Source organism: Nicotiana tabacum, chromosome 10 (genome assembly GCF_000715075.1).
Source record: "Nicotiana tabacum cultivar K326 chromosome 10, ASM71507v2, whole genome shotgun sequence".
NCBI classification, from domain to species: Eukaryota; Viridiplantae; Streptophyta; class Magnoliopsida; order Solanales; family Solanaceae; genus Nicotiana; species Nicotiana tabacum.
Window position 1 is genome coordinate 128,534,113 of NC_134089.1, and position 19,735 is coordinate 128,553,847.

At 38.8% G+C, this 19,735-nt stretch overlaps 1 protein-coding gene across 3 annotated transcripts; it reads right to left on the minus strand.

Moving 5' to 3' along the window:
• Nucleotides 1-1,145: 1,145 nt before the first annotated feature.
• On the minus strand, nt 1,146-15,298 carry LOC107790001 (uncharacterized). Of its 3 annotated transcripts, XR_012695722.1 has the most exons (3): nt 14,464-15,298; nt 12,069-12,753; nt 1,146-1,605 (listed from the first exon to the last, which is right to left on the minus strand). XR_012695722.1 is itself a non-coding variant. In XM_075223283.1 (2 exons), exon 1 carries the CDS (start codon nt 15,149-15,151, stop codon nt 14,474-14,476), a length of 678 nt encoding a protein of 225 aa, XP_075079384.1. In that variant the 5' UTR covers nt 15,152-15,297; the 3' UTR covers nt 1,146-1,605; nt 14,464-14,473. The 3 variants fall into 3 exon arrangements, 1 of the variants encoding a protein (XP_075079384.1); XR_012695721.1 differs by lacking the exons at nt 12,069-12,753; nt 14,464-15,298 and adding an exon at nt 6,689-12,061; XM_075223283.1 differs by lacking the exon at nt 12,069-12,753 and having other exon boundaries at nt 14,464-15,297.
• Nucleotides 15,299-19,735: the final 4,437 nt, after the last annotated feature.

Genomic DNA, 19,735 nt, shown 5'->3' on the forward strand with positions numbered 1-19,735 from the left:
TGCAATTGTCAAGCAAATTTTGGTAGAGACAGTTGTTAGATTTAAGGAGGCTTATTAGTTCCAGACAATCGGTCTCAATTACTATTGGGAGGAGGTTTTCCTTAAGAGCTAATTTAACACCATGTAGCAGGGTCAGGATTTCCATGTATATGTTAGTAGCGTGTTCAATTCTCATGTTAAAGCCCAAGGTCCGCTATCCCTAAATACCCCCTGCTCCTCCCACCCCCGGATTCCCTTCGCAGGATCCATCTATATTAAGTTTATAGAAATTTGTGACGGGAGTTCTCATTTTACAAGAATCGTTTTCTTGGGAAGTTTTATACCTAGGTTTTCTGCCATGTATATGAATTCAACAGTTTTGCTAATGTGATGGTCTACGGACGGGCGGGATTTGTTTCCTTGGAAGAGTATCTCATTCCTAAAGTTCCAGATATACCAAAGTAGGAAAGGAAGAAGGACTGCCCAAGGAAGGTGACTATTAAAAGATTTCTTAGATGCAAGCTATTTTTTTAAGTCAATTAAACTAGGAGTCTTTATCCAAAGAGTTTACAGGGAAGAGGTGGTCAATTCTCGTTTGTGACCAGATGGATCTTGCATAGTTGCAGCGGAAGAAGATGTGTTCAGAATCTTCTATCTCCCTATTGCATATGCTATAGATGTCGTCATGACATATTCCTCTTTTGGCTAGCATATGTTGACATATTCCTCTTTTGGCTAGCATATGTTTGGTGGGTAGCCTATTCCATATGACTGTCCATAGAAAGTATTTTAATTTGTTTATGGAATTAATTTTCCAAACAGGAGTAGTCCTTGGTGTTTTCAGGAAGTATTTTAATTTGTTTATGGAATTAATTTTCCAGATTTTGCTTGTACACAAGTGATTGAAGTCGACCTGGGTCTTGTCGTCACACAAACTAAGTTTTAGGAGGCAAAAACACCAAAGGATAACATTGTTTTTTATCTACTATATGTAGACCTTTTTAGTGTTTTAAAGATCCAAATTCTTCAAAATTAATGAAATGAAAATATACAATTATTTGTCTATATTTTAATATGAATACATGTGTTCTATTAGCTGTAGAGAAATTAGGCAGGCGCATGGCAAACCGGCAAAAAGCACTTAGAAAGAGAAGAAACACTGAAAATAGAAACAAATTCACATCCACTGTAATACAGACAGTCTGAAAGTGTAATAGGGTGATCGGGATAGCAAACCATCAGAATACACCAATTTATGGTAGTTGCACAACATAACGTGTAGAGAAAAACATACAATACACTAAATTCCATTTAAACCACCTCTTCTGAGAGAGTAGGTAGTGGAAAGCAAAAGAAAATTACAAGGCAAGAAATGAAAGAAACAATTCGATCGAGCTTTGATCCTTGAGAGTCTTCTTTTAACACCAGCAAGACATTATTTGGTTAATGGTGTTACTGCAGACAAAAGGAGCAACCTGGTCATAATCCAACTTCCATGACTTCAATAACCACTGCATTCCTGAAAGTAAGTAACATCCATCCACGGCTGATCTTGCGAGTGAATTTGCCTCAGAAAAGACCTTTCCATCCTCATCGGCAAAGTGGAGCCCAAGGCTCCATCAAGATCTGTATACCAAAATCAAAATATGGATCAGAAAAACAGCCCTCTCACTATTATATTATCTTCCATCTGTTACCTAACAGTCCAGAGGAAGAGGTGAAACTGACACTGTTACTATTGACTCCCATCATTATACAACACACTTAATGTTTGACAACCTCTAACTTACAACATGCAAAATCAACTGCAGATGACAACTTAAGTGGCAAGATTGTGGTCCCTAAACCTCAAGAACTTCAGTTCAACTCTCCCTATGAGAGGAGCAATAAAATGCATTTGTTCCTCCTTCAATACCATATGACACATGATCATATTACAAAATGCTGAAAAGTTGCAGTTGACATTACTAGCAATTGCAGGATGCAAATGGCAGAATAAAATACTACTCTAATTCTCGTGGCCTCATGAACTAACTGCATTAAATTGCAGTTGCCTAAGAGAGACGCTTCTAGCAATTGCATAATGCAAACAGAAGAACAAAACACTATACTCTTTCGTGCTGACACACATGACCTAACTGCAATACTTACATAACCCCCCCCCCCCCCACCAAAACACACACACACAAAAAATATATTGCAGGAAGATGCGCAACCTCAATGGTTTGTATTACACTGTACAAACGTTCTTCAGAAAACATTCAGCTTGTTCATCAGCTACCTTTCCTCCTATTGCAGAAAAAAGATCTTTTACATCTACAGACTAGAGTTTTGGTATTCAGGCACCACATAAACCAACAAAAATCTAATTGAACCGGCACTTGTTTAACCAAAAATCTGAGTCTTTGGTCAAAGCTAGAAAGAAATTCGAGTTACTGATAATCAGGAGACGAAAATAAAATATTTTTGAGAATGATGGTAAAGCAGTAAATAGTTTTGTATTTCAGTAAGATCTCAATAGTATTTCGTGTCCTTACAGATGTTGAGTCTCTCCCTTTTTATAGTTGATTCTAGGAGAAGATATAATGCTTTTGTCTTAATGAGACAATTATGAGCAATAAATGATATTTAAAAGAAACGTTACACAATCATTTCTATTTAATTCAGATTCTCTAACGTATTTGACATTTAATGCTGTATTTAAACTCTTTTACGTCATCAGATTCGTATCTTCAACTTCTTCTGATCTTTGATCTTTAAACGACTCGAATAGGTACGAGACTCGTACCTACTTTAGTAACGGTCCACACCTATGTTGCTTTCTTTTCCCCCTATCTGTTGTCGCCCGTGCCTCTTGGCTATTTATTGCGTTTTGACCTTTTGACCAGTCCACGTGTCATGACACGTCATCTTCAATATTCAGACTCAGTTTTTTCCCAATACAGATAGTCCCCACGCTTTCCATTTATTTATCCATTAAATATTTGGGAAGTGGACCTTCACAAAAAGGGAATTTTTTGCTGTAATCAATGCTATGACAGTACTGACGCCCCAGTTGTCTTTTCTATTTAATGCTCTGCACACGTGTCACCTTCCGATTGGTTTCGTAATTCTGCAGCCTTTTTCCAAGGTTTATTCATCCCTTATATTCACGAAGCGATAGTTGCCTTTATTATAGGCTTTCCATCATTACACTTCTTTGCTTGACGGTTGCTATTATATACATATATATACTGTTTCTCTTTGTCCTTTTCTTCATAAACCCTTAACAGATTCTTTACTCTTTATTTCTACTCCTTTCTCCTTGAGTTCATCCTTTTCTCTGCAATGGCATCTCCGAATCCTAACCCTAAAAGAATCCCAATTCTTGATAGCTTCCCCAATGCCCCTGTAAGACATAGAAGAGGAAGAGGAGGCAGGCTTCTTAGCCTAGGATCCGTTCGTGGTGGTACCTCTGGTTCTGTCATGCCTTCTTCTAGCTCCGGTACTATTTCCAGAGGTTCTATCACTAAGATATCTTCCTCTAAAGGTAAAGAACTTCCTGAGCCTCTTCAAGAGCCTTTAGTTGAGGAAATAGTACCCAACGACCTATCTTTTGAGAATGATAGGAAATCTCTTCGTGAGCAAGTTGTCAATTTAGAGAAAGCTGACACTTTTCCTTCTTTAATCACTGAACCTTTGGTTTCTATTGTTCGAAAAGATTGCAACTGGAGAAGTGATTTTCGTATAGTAATCCCTAATCCAAATCAAAGAATATCTTCTTTTAGGATTGGATTTTCTTTTGTTTATACTTACCCCTTCACTTTGGGATTTATTCCTGCTATTGACCCAGTCATACTTGATTTCTGTCGTTTTTTCAAAATTTGTTTGGGACAAATTGGTCCCCTTGTATGGAGAACAGTGGCTTGTTTGAGGTATTTATCTGTTAAAGCCGGTGTTGATTTTTCCTTTCCCCACCTTATTCATATTTACCACCCCAAGTTATTTCGCAATGGAGTTTTTACTCTAACTGCAAGAAGTAAAAGGGTCTTAGTAAGCCCTGAAGATGACAAGGACCGCGGGTGGTACACTCGTTATGTTGCGGTACGCACAGTTGATTTGGTGGGAGAAACAAATATCCCCTTCCCTGAGAAGTGGAACTTTGCACGTAAGCTTTTTTTTTTTACTTACCGTTCTTACCTCTTAAGAATTTCAACTTCTTTTCTAATTTCATCCTTTTTTGCTTTTCTATAGCAACCATGGGAGATGTGGAACCCGTTCCTAATTTCCGTGGTTGGGTAGATTTAATCATGAAAGTCGTGCCTATGGAGGCGAGAACGTGGAAATCCATTTCCAATTTACATGGTTGGAAAGTGAAAACTCACGGTATGCATCTCTTTATCATTTTTCGTATGACAAGTCCTTTATTTTTCCTAACTTCTTTTTTTTTAAAATTCTTCTTTTTGTCAGGATTTGCTATTCGAGGAATGACAACCGAAGTGGCTACTGCCCTTCGAGCCTCTTCTGGTACTTCTCTTTCTGTGGAGAGAACTCAAGCTAGGCTGTCAAAGAGGAAAGTTGTAGAAGAATATTCTGAGGACGATGAAGACAAAGACACCTCTTTGATAGCTAGACCAAGAGCCAGGAGACGCATAGTTTCCGAGAATGAAGTTGAAGTTACCCCTGTCTGTGCCTCTCTTACTGAACCAGTTCACATTCCCTCTAAAGATGAAACCTCTCCGAGGGAAACCAACGAATCTATTCATCGTCTCTTCGTTGGTGGTTTTGAAAGTGGAGAACTAGGTCCAGTTTTAGATGAAGTTCCTCTTTCTTCCTCTGTTCCCATTCCTTCTTTTCCTGCTTCTTTACCTACTTCTGCTCCCTTACCTGCTTCGAGTCCTATGACTCATGTTATTTTCACTTCTTCTACCACTCTTCCTTCTATAGTTCCCCCTTCCTCTGTTCAATATGCAGAGGGGGGTTCTAGTAGCAGAAGCTTGTCTATGAGGAGCATTACGCTTGAAGTTCCTGCTAACAACAGTCTTTTAAGGAAGTCTGGTGGAGCAGATGACTGGCTTAGGCCTTTGATTGGAGATATTGAGAAGAAGAAGATGGACAGCCATAGCTGCTTAACTTTGATGAATGACATTGTTCATTCTACTTTGAAGGTATTCTTCCTTCACTTACTAACAAGTTTTTTTTTTTTTTAAATTCTTATTTCTATGAATTGTCACTGCAGGCTAACCTCATTGGTACAAAATTGATGGGAAGAATTTCCCTTATGGAAAAGAAAGCCCGTGAGTCTGAAAAATCTATCCACGAGGCTGAGGAAATAGCCAGGGGAGCACAGCTAGAAGCAGCCAATTGGAAAGAGCAGTTTGAGAATGCTCAGGGAACTATAGAAGAATTGCTAGATAGTAGAAATCTCCTGGAGCAACAAAAGCGAGGTTTGACTTCTGAGCTAGCAGTTGCCAAGGCTTCTTCAAGCCAATTTGAGAAAGATAAGGAGCGTTTTGAGTGTTCATTTTCAGAACAACTATCAAATTGTAGTGAAGAGATCAGAGAACTTAAGGTACTCTTGGCCAAGAAAGAAGAGTATGCAGGGGAGTTAGTGCAAAGCTTGACTCAAGCTCAAGCTGATTTAAAAATCTCTTCTGATAAGGTACGTACCTTAGAGAGTTCTCATGCCTCCCTTGAAGCATCCCTTGAATCCTCTTTAGCTGAAAATCAAGTGTTAAAGAATGATCTTGCTATGTGGGAAAGGGAGTATGAACTTCTTGAGGAGAATTTTAACATAGAGGTGAGTTGGGCTTTTCTAAACTCTCGTCGTGATGCTTTAATGGAGACCAGTCAAGAAAACTTTGATTTAAACTCAGAGTTGGCCAAAGTTTTAGAGACCATTGAGAGAACCCAACAACCACTTGACTTTCTTTCTCCGTCAATTGAAGCTCCCGTGACTGAAGAACCTTTAAATGAAGAAGTCGTTGCTATGGCAGTTGAAGTTGAAAATGTTGCAATTCCAGCTTCAGAGGGTGAAACTTCTATGACTCAGTCTGTGGAAGTTGAAGCTTCCGTGACTCTTGCTTCCCTCGTTGATTCTAACATTTCAAGCTCAATTGAAACCATTCCTGTTGCTGCTTCTTCAGAAGTTGCCACCGTGCTTGTGGCTAAAAGTGAAATTAATATTGCAACTTCTGATGTGCTAACCCCTTCAATTGGACGATGGTTTTATCCGTTAGCTTTTAAGGGATTTTTTGGTGAAAGTCCCCAGTTATCATAATGGGGCACTTGTATAAACTTTTATTGACTAAGTTTCTACTTAGTCTTTTTAATTATATTAAGAAGTTTTGTTAGTACTTCAATGTGTTCTATTCTTGCCTTTTCCTTACTTATTTAGGACTTATAGAATAGTTTAGCATTTTTATCCTTTGAAAATGCTTTATGATTCTTCTCATGACTTATTAACATGAGGTTTATAAAAGAGGGCCCTTTTATTTTATCGACACTTAATGAAGAAGACGTCTCAACTTCACAATGGTGTTATAATACGATGAAAGAAATAGGAATACACATGTTTTGTATGAAACAACTGTGATAAGTTTTATTCATGAACTTTAACAAGTTTTTTTGACTATTACATGTATTAAAATCCATCTATGACTTTCTCATAACTGTTTTTCTTGTAACAGATTTTTACAGCGGTGAAATAAACAAGGTTTTTCTTCATAACCTGTTTTAGTACATAGCCTTTATGAGTTTGAGAGATGACTCTGTTGTTCTCATGGGAAAAACATTATGATGAATGTCTTGTGTTTGTTGAACATGATGATGAATGCTGAAGACTTCGTAACTTTTTCTCAACACTTGTCTCTTTGTGGTCGACTTTTGTTCGATTTCGTATCTGTTTATCTACACATATTTGTGTATAATATGTAGTCCCCCAAGTGTTTGAGCGGTGAAGTATGAAGCCTCGAGCACTTGTTATTTCTTTCTATTTGGTCCTTTTCCTGAAACAGAAAAAGATACGGGACTCGGAGGTGTGATTATAGATGAAGACTGCCTAACTCGTGTGTATTTCCATCAGATTAATTGTAACCCTGGGCTTGGAATTTTAGAACACTCCATTTTGCCTTGCAGGTCGTGACTCATCATTTGGCACGAGTTAGGGTTTTTGCCTAGCATCTAAAATCGTTAGTAAAACTTTAATAATTCAAAAGAAAAAATTTTAACATGGCGATACCTGACCGTGGGTACTTTTTCAGAAGTAATACCTCTTTAAATGGACGGCATTCCAATGTGAGGGTAAAACTTTGCCGTCCATTGTCTCCAACTCGTATGCTCTTTTTCCCGCAATGTCACGAACTTTGTATGGTCCTTCCCACGTTGGACTTAGCTTTCCTGAATTAGCAGCCTTTGCAGATTGGAACACCTTTTTAAGCACGAAGTCCCCAATTTTGAAAAATCTGAGGCATGCTTTCCTATTGTAATATCTTTCAATTACTTGCTTTTGTGCTGCCATTCTTATCAATGCAGCTTCTCTTCTTCCTTCAAGCAAATCAAGGTTGACCCGCATCTCTTCATCATTAGATTCCTCCGTTGCCCGAACGTACCGTGTGCTTGGTTCACCTATTTCAACTGGAATTAAGGCTTCCGCACCATAAACCATTGAAAATGGTGTTTCTCCAGTGCTTGTTTTTGTCGTTGTACGATAAGCCCATAATACTCCAGGTAATACCTCAGGCCAATTACCTTTTGAATCCTGTAACCTCTTCTTCAAGTTGTTGATAATGACTTTGTTAGTGGATTCCGCTTGTCCATTACCCACGTGATAGTATGGCGTAGACGTTATCCTTTTAATCTGCCAACTTTGAAGAAATTCTGTGATTTGAGCTCCTATGAATTGTGGTCCATTGTCACACACGATCTCCTTTGGTGCTCCAAAGCGGCATATTATATTTCGTCATATGAAGTCTTTAACTTCCTTCTCTCGTACCTGTTTAAATGCTCCTGCTTCTACCCATTTAGTGAAATAATCTGTGAGTACAAGTAGAAACTTTACCTGACCTTTTGCTTATGGAAGTGGACCTACGATATCCATTCCTCATTTCATAAAGGGCCACGGGGCTATAACAGGGTGTAGTAACTCAGCTGGTCTGTGCATATTGTTGCCGTATCTTTGACATTTATCACATTTGGACACGAAACAGTTTGCCTCTTCTTCCATCTTAGGCCAATAATATCCTGCTCGAATCAATGTTCTTACCAGCGACCTTCCCCCTGCGTGATTTCCACAATGTCCTTCGTGCACTTCCCTCATCACATATTCTGTTTGAGAGGGTCCGAGACACCGTGCTAGTGGTCCACCGAACATCTTTCGATAAAGATTTCCTTGATAAAAACAATATCGAGCGGCTTTTTTGCGAAGCGCGTGAGCCTTCCCTTTGTCAATAGGCACGGTTCCGTGCTGTAAAAAAACAATAATTTCGTTTCTCCAATCCCATGTTAGATGATTAAAATTTACCTCATTCTTATCAGGTTCGAGAACGGAATGAAATAAATGTATGACTGAAGCATTTGCGTCGTTTGCTACGTCAGCTGCAGATGCGAGATTAGCTAAAGCATCTGCCTCCATATTCTCATCTCTTGGGATCTGCATTACCTTCCAAGTTTGGAATTGCTTAATTAGTTCCCGTACCTTTTCGAGATATTCTTGCATTCGAGTTTCCCTGGTTGTATAAATCCCCAGCATTTGATTGACCACGAGTTGAGAATCACTCTTGATTATAATTTGTGTTATGCCGAGTTCTCTTGCCAATTCCAAACCTGCAATTACAGCTTCGTACTCTGCTTCATTGTTAGTTATAGAATGACATTTTATAGCTTGCCTAATAATTTCACCCATAGGTGGTATGCGAACTATACCTAGACCTGCTCCTTTTATATTGGATGATCCATTAGTGAATAAAACCCAAGTCCCTGGGTTTGCACCATTAAAAACTTGTAATTCTTTTTCTGTTTCTAAATGCATCCCCTGACTTTATCAGCCACGAAATCAGCTAGTACTTGAGATTTTATAGCGGTCCTGGGTTGATAAATGATTTCATATTCACTTAATTCTATAGCCCATTTTGCTAATCTTCCTGACAGTTCGTGTTTATGCAAAATATTTCGAAGCGGAAAAGCAGAAACTACAATAATGGGATGACATTGAAAATAAGGTCTTAATTTTCTAGATGCCATGATCAAAGTTAATGCTAACTTTTCTAGCTGTGGGTATCGTGTCTCAACATCTAATAAGGACTTACTTACATAATAAATAGGAGATTGTTTACCTTGGTCCTCACGGACTAAAACAGCACTTACCGCAACTTCAGATACAGCCAGATAAATGAGAAGCTTTTCTCCCACCTTTGGTTTTGCCAATAACTGTGGTTTTGACAAATAAGCTTTCAAATTTCTAAGGGCTTGTTGATAATCTTCATTCCATTCAAAATGATCTTGCTTTTTGAGTGCAGAGAAAAACTTAAAACACTTTTCTGAGGATTTGGAAATAAATCTCCCCAAGTCTGCAATTCTTCCCGTTAATCTTTGAACTTCCTTTTTATTAGTAAGGATATCAGGGATTTCTTCTATTGCTTTGATCTGAGAAGGATTTACCTCAATACCACGGTTAGAAACAAGAAAACCCAAAAACTTACCTGACGCAACTCCAAATGCACATTTTTCTGAGTTGAGTTTCATATTAAATTTTCGCAAAATTTCAAATGTAACAGATAGATGAGAAATATGATCATGAGACTGCTGGGTTTTGACGAGCATATCGTCTATATATACCTCCATTGTCTTTCCTAAATGTTCTTGGAACATTTTGGTGACCAACCTTTGATAGGTTGCCCCAACATTTTTGAGACCAAAGGGTATTACTTTATAACAGTAAGTCCCCCTGTCTGTGATGAAAGAAGTTTTTCTTCATCACTAGGGTCCATTTTAATTTGGTTGTACCCTGAATATGCATCTAAAAAACTTAAAAGTTCATGTCCTGCAGTTGCATCAAGTAATTGATTTATATGCGGTAAAGGAAAAGAATCTTTTGGACAAGCTTTATTAAGATCTGTATAATCTACACAGACTCGCCACTTACCATTTTTCTTAGGTACAACAACTGTGTTGGCTAACCAATTAGGGTACTTTACCTCGCGGATTGACCCAATTTTTAATAGCTTTTGGACCTCATCTAGAATCACCTGGTTTTTGAAAGCCCCTTGCTTTCTTTTCTTTTGCTTTATTGGTGTAAATGATGGGTCTTCGTTTAATCTGTGAGTCATCACATCCGGTTGTATCTCTGTCATGTCAGCATGGGACCAAGCAAAACAGCCCACGTTAGATTTTAGAAATTCAATTAACATGCCTCGCATGTTTGAGTTTAAATTAGCTCCAACATAAACTTTCCGTTCAGGCCATTGCTCAAATAATATCACAGCCTCGAGTTCTTCGATGGTTGTTTTGATATTTTCATTCTCCTCAGGTTCTTGAATTGTATCAGGTCTCGAGTTTAAATCTGTTTTCTCTCGCTCAGTTGAGGTTTGATTGCTGACATCTTCAACTGTTTCCTGTAATTGCTATTTTTCTTTGTTTACGGTGCTCGTATCTGTTACAGTATTGATACTCCTCACTGTTTGCTGATCCCCTCGAATTTGACAAATCCCCCACGGTGATGGAAATTTAATAACTTGATGTAGAGTTGACGGAACAGCATCCATATCATGGATCCAAGGCCTCCCCATGATCATATTGTAGGCCATTTCCATATCAACTACCTGAATTTAGTTTCTTTAACAACACCTGCAGCAAAAGTTGTTAGAATTACCTCTCCTTTTGTTATCACACTTGAATTGTCGAAGCCTGACAAGGTATGCGCCTTGGATATCATTTTGTCTTCAGCTTGCATTTCACGTAATACCCTTTAGTAGTATAATATTTACGGAACTCCCTGGGTCAATCAAAACTCGTTTTACATTAGTATTATGTACAAGTAAAGATATTACCAGTGCGTCATTATGGGGGGTGATCACTCCTTCGGTGCATCATCGAATGAAATACTTTCATTTTCTAAAACCTACCGTACTCGTTTCCCGTGTGTAATTGTTACTTTAGAAACCTTGTTGGAAACTGTGTAGGTTACGCCGTGAATATCTTCTCCCCCACTTATCACATTCACTGTTCTCTTGGGTGAAGGAGGCTTTGGTGGCTCTTGCCTATTTTTCATATAGGCTTGTTTACCTTTTTCACTAAATAACTCAGTGAGGTACCCTTGCTTCAATAGATGATCCACTTCACTCTGCAAGAATCTACATTCTGAAGTTTTGTGCCCGTGATCATTGTGGAATTCGCACCAATGATCTGGATTGCGTCTATTTGGATTTGACCGCATCTCTTTTGGCCACCGCACCTTATCTCCCATACTTCTCAAAACAGTCACGAGCTCGGAGGTAGTGACATTAAAGTTATATCCGCCGAACCGTGCCTTTAATCTTCTGTCATCATCTCGTGACTCTTGTATGTTCCGATCATTTCTGAATTTCGATGAAGAACCAGAGTCCCTATTCTTCGATTTTTGATCATATTGCTGGCTATCTTGTTTTGACCGTGGGTCTTTTCCTACAGGTCCCATATATGGATCGTACCTGTTTTTACCTGATCTTTTTTCGGTTTCTGATCTTCTGGAACCACCCCTTTCTTCATGATGAAACTTAGGTACGGTATCTTCTTCAATTCGCAGCTTCGTACTATACCTGTTGTAAACATCATTCCACGTGGTTGCAGGGAATTCTCGAAGGCTTTCTTTGAGTCTTCTCGTGGCTTCAGAACTTTTGTCATTTAAATTACTTGCAAAAGCTATTGCAGCCCAGTTGTCAGGCACACGGGGTAGAGTCATTCTTTCACGCTGGAATCTATCAACAAAGTCTCTGAGCAACTCTGAACCTCCTTGTTTGATTTTGAAAATATCTTCCATTCTTTTCTCAACCTTTTGTGCTCCCGAATGTGCTTTAATAAAAGAATCTGCAAGCTCAGCAAAAGAATTTATAGAATTTTCAGATAAAAGAGAATACCAGGTTAATACACCCTTGGTGAGTGTTTCTCCAAATTTCTTGACCAGTACTGATTCAATTTCTTGTTTGGTCAAGTTGTTGCCTTTTACGCCTGTTGTAAATGCAGTCACGTGGTCACGTGGGTCTGTAGTACCATCATATTTCGGGATGTCAGGCATTTTGAACTTTTTCGGAATTGGAAAGGGAGTAGCACTTGGCTTCCAAGGTTGTTGTGAGTATTTGTCCATGTCAACTCCTTTTATTACAGGCGGAACTCCAGGGATTTGCTCAATACGTTCATTTTGTTCCTTAATCTGTTTCTGCAAGGTTAGTACTAAATTTTGCAAATAGGAATTATTTGAATTACCTGGTTCCCCTTCTTGTGGTTCACTGGTGATTCCTCCATTTCCAGAATTAACAAGACCAGAACGGGGATTCTCCAATGTATTATTATTAGGAGTTGGTGTGGGTAGTGCAGCAGGCAATCGACTAACTAGAGCCTGAAGAGCTTTGCCGACCTGTGCATCAATTAGCTTTTGTAAAGCTTCATTTGTACCACCTTCAAAGTGTTCAGATTGTTCTTGTTGATCAGCACGAGATTCAGGAGTGCCTTCACGAGATTGACGTGGTGAATTTTGAGGGGAGGGAACCACTTCAATGTTATGTAAATCTCCTTGATTTTGATGGATTTGATTTTCAGGGTTTCCTAAAGTGATTTCATTGTTATTGTTGGTGTTGTTGTTTGACATGGTGATAACAATGGACAAGATGTAGCTTAAAAGAAAAGATTATCAGATTCCCGGTAACGGAACCAATTTGTTTAACCAAAAATCTGAGTCTTTGGTCAAAGCTAGAAAGAAATTTGAGTTACTGATAATCAGGAGACGAAAATAAAATATTTTTGAGAATGATGGTAAAGCAGTAAATAGTTTTGTATTTCAGTAAGATCTCAATAGTATTTCGTGTCCTTACAAATGTTGAGTCTCTCCCTTTTTATAGTTGATTCTAGGAGAAAATATAATGCTTTTGTCTTAATGAGACAATTATGAGCAATAAATGATATTTAAAAGAAACGTTACACAATCATTTCTATTTAATTCAGATTCTCTAACGTATTTGACATTTAATGCTGTATTTAAACTCTTTTACGTCATCAGATTCGTATCTTCAACTTCTTCTGATCTTTGATCTTTAAACGACTCGAATAGGTACGAGACTCGTACCTACTTTAGTAACGGTCCACACCTATGTTGCTTTCTTTTCCCCCTATTTGTTGTCGCCCGTGCCTCTTGGCTATTTATTGCGTTTTGACCTTTTGACCAGTCCACATGTCATGACACGTCATCTTCAATATTCAGACTCAGTTTTTTCCCAATACAGCACTCTTTTATGAAAAAATGTGATGAAAAAGTAAACGGCCGTCTTAATAATTATATGGTTGTGCTTCTCTCCAACCAAGCATAGTAAAAAAAATATATTTTGCATGCTCAAAAACAGGCAATGATAAAACCTCAGATGAAAAATTGTAGTCATGTCATAGCCACTCAACAAGTACGTTTCACCTTCTGGGAGAATGGTCAAAACATACATGAGTAATAAATGTAATATGGCTGGAATATAGGTCAAGTCAATGCTCAAGAATGGATATGACATAAGATGGAAGTTGTACATGAGCATAATATAATTCGAAAAGTCTTATTACAAGCATCTCAAAAAATGACAAAGGTCTGAATTGGCACGCAATAAGACATGCATGGCCTCACAAGCATTGGACTGGTACTTGCCAACCAATAAGGCAATAAAAAAAATACGTCCAAATATAAGCAGAAAACAAACCAAGCTTACATACTCTTTTCACCAAACAATCCCAAATGATTAGGAAAGCAGCACCACTCATCACACAAAAATTCATTTCAACTTGGCAGCTCTAGCTAGTCACAAACGCTCATAATAAACAAAATCACACACTTATGAAACAAATTTTGAACGTAAATCCAAGCGAACTCCAAGAGGAAACTAGCACAAACAAATATGGAACGTAAATCCAAGCGAACTCCTAAAGGAAACTAGTACCAAGAACATGGAAATTTCAAGCATAGTGCACAAAAAGAAAGCAAAGTTTATTCATTATGAGAAATTTTTTTCCCTTTGAGAAGGAAGCGAAGTTGATTCATTAGTACCACATTTCTAGAAAAATTCCTACGAGCATATAAACGGAAAAGCTAAACGACCAGGCCCTTATGTAAATATGAATATGGAGCTTAAGTTACACTATCAAATATTTTAATTACCTATATTTAATAAACATTGATTGATAAGTTAAGTTACACTACCAGTGTAAAAATTTAAAATTGATTAAATCATGTAACTTAAATCCATATGAATACGAGAGATGTTAGAAAATGAGGCATCATACCATGATGACATCATCCACTAGAGCTGGGCCGAGCCCCGCTAGAACCACGCCGGTTCATGAAATCCACCGAATCAGCCTCCCCAAATCCCCTCCTCGTTCGCTCATACCCACCTCCCGATTTGGGCCTACCGTTCTCTCCGAACCGATTAGGTGACGACCCAAGATGTCCCCCCTGACGATGCAGCCCAGGCCCAACCTCCGGTCTGGCTCTCACTCCCTGACCATCCGGGACCGGTTTCTCCTCCCGGCCCACAAATCCCGGACTAAGATGTGGCGGCACGAACCTGTTCGACTTTGGCAAAGGCGATTGCAAAGGTGAAGGGGGGTTCACAGGAGAAGAAGAAAGTGTTGTAGTGGGCCCGGAACCAGTACGACCCTGTGGACGAAGCGAAATGGAGTCCGATTCAGCTCGGGTTTGATCCGGTGGGCTTTGTAACTTCGGCTGTTGCTGGATCGGAAGAGGCTGAGGCTGGGGTTGCGGAATGGAGATGGGCTTGGGAGTGGGCCGGCTCAGGACAAGCATGTGTCCATGAATACGAGAGTTAGAGATAATAGTCTTATTGGGACCATTAAAAGAAGATGATGAAGAAGAGTGCGGTCTGCCGGAGGCGGCGGAGCTGCTGCTAGTGGTTTTCTTTTCGTAGATGTCGTTGAAGTTAAGGGAGGTATATTTATTGGTTCTTGCCATCCACCGACCGCCGCGTTCCGCCGTAGTAGGAGGAAATTAGGGTGGAGAAATGTCACGTCCGGTGATCGGGAAATGAAATTAGGGAGCTAAGAAATATTTACGATCGAGTCTTTTGGATCTGTGAGAGGAGGAAGGCGAAATAAAGTGTGGGGAGGTGCACGGTACTTATGTGGAGTCGGTGAGGAGGTTGCTTGTTACGGGCAATTTCTGACGTGGCAATAACTTTGACGTTGATTGGTCTGTATTGAAGTGCCTAGATCTTGTGCCACTTGGCACTTTTCTTTTCTTTGGGTGTTTGTGGCAATCTTGTTCTTCTCTTCTTCTTCTTGTTCTTTTTTTTTTTTTTTTTTTGTGTGTGTGTGTTTTTAGAAACTGTTTTTGGTTAGGAACACTTGGAGTCATTTGTCTCGTTTTAGTTGACTTTATAGTTCCTTTCCTTACAATTCAATTCAAAATAAACTTGATCCTAAAGTTGGGCAACAGTAAGAGGCGTATGTATTTAGTTCACTGGCCGTTGGTATTATATTATATTAATGTGTTTAAGGGTGACTAATATTCTTTTTATGCCAAAAGACAGCATAACTTGTTGCACTAGAGTCTAGAGCTAATGGATAAGGTTTGGATAACTTGAAGTGTAACTAGTCTGAAAAAAACTTGATTAATTGGGGGTTTATTTCCTAAATGTTGACCTAAGAACAGTAACCTTAAACCTGAATATTGAGTGTGTTTTGGTAAAACATACTGACTCAAATCAGTATAAAATTCGATGAATTAGGATCCACTTTGAATCGATAATTTCATAAATAAACAATCTAAGTCAAACAATCAACAGAAATAATAGTTAAGGATTCAAGAGTGTTGTAATGGAAAATGAGAAAAGCTCACATTAAATGTGGATATGGAGTTATTATTATTAATTAATGAAAGATGACAAAGGTGCTTTCATCAAGTAAAGTCGGAGCTATTGGACATCCTATGGCAAATATAAGTATAGATGCTTGGTTAAGTATCTTTCACATAACTTAATAGCTAAATTATTCTTATACGAGTATAGTTATATGAATTTATGAAATGTCCAAAGTTGGTACTTGGTACTCCCTCTGTCTTAGTTTTGTTTTCTTTTCTTTTATCCAGAGAAAATATATCTAAGTTTGAAAGCTAAATTGCACTATATTCCGTTTAAATTAAAATTTAAACATTCAAATATTTTACTTCAAAGTAGTCCACTGCTCATTAGCTAGTGACAAGTGAGAGGACAACAAATGAAACTTAGCTATGAAGTAGTGCATAATATTTGACCAAAAAAGTATGGGACCTTTTTGTTAAACTAATTAAATAAGAAGATAGAGGGTAAATTCTAGTTAAGGATAATTAATTCTAGATCTGAGATGAATAACATGAATAGAAAAATATAGTTGAGTATAAATGTTGTCAGCGTTTTGGCTAGATTTAGTAGTATGAAAAAGATGCATTAAGTAACACTAAATGGCAATAAAATATAAATAAAGGAAAAGATTCACTCAATCTTGAGTGAAGCGGATCCTCTTTCATTTGATAAAGATGAATAATAGACAAATACAAGAATCTTAGGATCCTTTTCGGATCTGATGGAGGATATATGATAACAGATAATCTAATCTCTTTAGAGAGATGTGTTTGTATATTTTCTAGAGAGAGAGCCTGTTTGTATATTTGCTCAATCTAATCCATTTTCATTCTTCTCGCATACCCTTTATATGCGATATCCCAAGGAGCCCTAAACAGTATAATTAAAGAGAATACTGAATATTCCCTTTAAAGATTCCAAAGCAAAACGAGATGTTACTTCTATATGTACTGCTCGACCTCGGCCTTGTTGTTGATCACTGCTCGACCTCGGCCAGACAGCTCAATTCGATTCGTAAGTTGCTCATGACAATTGTCTCTGCATGTCGAATTTCTTTGATTTGATTTTGACCCATACAGTTAGTCCATCCACTTATCGAGGTCGTCTTTTGGTCGAGTTCGGTGAGCAGACTTCATTAATTGCAGTTCAAGAAATTCGGATGGGGAGGTCGACTAGTGAGGATCACGGCTGAAGGTGCTGATCTTCAAGTCAAAGTGGTATCCCCGCGGACTGAACTTGAGCAGAGTTCAATCAGGGCCAATGACTCGAGTGATGAGTTGATCAAGAAGACAGTAGAGTTGGAGAAGGCTGACGAGTCTAGGATGGCGGCTTTGGCAAGGGGTGGCGGCATCGGAGGAGGTCATCCGCGTCCTTAGATCTGGACGGGCGATTCGGCCCTTGTAAGATGCCTTTTTCTGATACTTCTTTTAATTTGGAATGCTACTTTTGCTGCTTATTTCTAATTATATTTTTCTTTTTCTTGAACGTTTTCTTCGATTAATGGTTTCAAAGGAATCGTTGGTAGGCGTTAATTCGAACGTGATCAAGTGTCTTTGATTAGTCTGAGCGAAGTCAAACATTGCCATATTTAAATCGAACGAGGTCTAGATGTGAATCAAGTTCGAGCTAAGTCGAATGTGAGTTGAATTCGAGCGAGGTCGAATGTCACTCAACTAATTTGGACTGTCAAATGTGTCTTAATCAGTTCGAACGAGGTCGAGTGTGAGTTAATTCGAGCGAGGTCGAATGTTAGTTAATTCGAGCGAGGCCGAATGTTAATTAGCGCGAAGAGGCTGAATGTTAATTAGAGCGAGGAGGCTGAATGTTAATTCGAGCGAGATCAAATGTGATTCGAGTGAGGTCGAATGTTGATTCGTGCGAGGAAGTCGAATGTTAATTCGGACGAGGAGGTCGAATGTTAATTCAAGTAAGATCGAATGTGATTCGAGCGAGGTCGAATCTTGATTCGGGCAAGGAGGTCAAATGTTGATTCAAGCGAAGAGACTGAATGTTAATTCGGGCGAGGAGTAGGGGTGGGCATACATCGGGTAAAACCGATAACCCAAACCGTTAATTATTTATTGGGTTAACGGTTTGGTAACGGGTTAAAAAAAATTACTGGGTTATCGGTTCGGGCTCGGTTTGGCAATTATGTTATTGGGTAAAACCGATAACCCAATAAGGATTAACTAATTTACTAGGTTACCCTTAGGTATATACATACTAGGGTTTTATAATTCATAGTTCACTCTTTGATTTCCCTATTCTTTCTTAGTTTCTCTGCCTCACGCCCTTACCAGTCAGCCCGTCAAGACTCAGGCCGGCTTAGTCATATCACGCCATCACCATTCAGCCCGTCAAGACTCAGGCTGGCATCAGTCGCATTTCTCAGCTTTTTTCTTTCACTCTTCGGTCGCATCTTCACTTCATTTCTCAGATCCATTAGATTCTTCAGTCGCATCTTCACTTCACTCTTCAGTCGCATTTCTCAGTCGCATTCTTCAGCTTCATCTTGATTCTTCGTGTAAGTTTTTAGTTGCTTCATCTTCATCTTATTCTTAGTTTGTTTGAAAACATTCTGGCTCTGAATTTTTCTTAGTTTGTTTGAAAGCTGAAGTGAAATTTGTCGTGTGCTTTAATTGTTGAGCTGTTACAAAATTGTCTTATGTCAGTTATTATAACATTTGTATTTCATAACTAATAAATTTTTTAATCTATATACATAATTTTGTACTAGAGTAAAAAAGTAGATATCAATGTAAAAAGAGTTACTGCTAGTCGTTTGAACAAAGAAGATCTTAAGAACACTGATTTTACCGAAACTATTTTATACATTGCAAATCTTATAAAACTGTTTTAGCAAAACGGTTTTATACATTGCGGAATTATTTTAGTTGTTTTATCTTATCGGGTAAACCGACAACCGAACCGATAATGATCAATAACTGATTAACCGATAACCGATAACCAATATCTTATCGATTTGGTTATTGGGTTATGATATTTATAATCCGATAACCGATAGGCAAAACCGATAATATTCATAACCAAACCGAACAGACCGATGTCCACCCCTAGCGAGGAGGCCAAATGTTGATTTGCGCAAGGTCGAATGTTGATTTGCGCAAGGTCGAATGTTGATTAGAGCGAGGTCGAATGTTAATTCGGGCGAGGAGGCGGTATGTTAATTCGGGCGAGGAGGCAGAATGTTAATTCGGGCGAAGAGGCCGAGTGTTAATTCGGGCGAGGAGGCCGAATGTTAATTCGAGCGAGGTCGTATGTTGATTCGAGTGAGGAGGCCGAACATTAATTCGGGCGAGGAGGTCGAATGTTGATTCGGGCGAGGAGGCCGAATGTTAATTCGGATGAGGAAGCCGAATGTTAGTTAGAGTGTGATCGAATGAGAGTTAATTCGAGCAAGGACGAATGTTAATTCGGGCAAGGAGGCCGAATGTTAATTCGGACGAGGCCGAGTATTGGTTAGGGCGAGGCCAAGTGTTGGTTCGGGTGAGTCCAAGTATTGGTTTGGGCGTGGCCGAATGTTGATTCGGGCGAGGCCTAAAGTTGATTCGGGCGAGGAGGCCGAATGTTAATTCGGACGAGGATGAATGTTAATTCGAGTGAGATCAAATGAGAGTTAATTTGAGTGAGGTCGAATGTTAATTCGGGCAAGGAGGCCCAATGTTAATTTGAGTGAG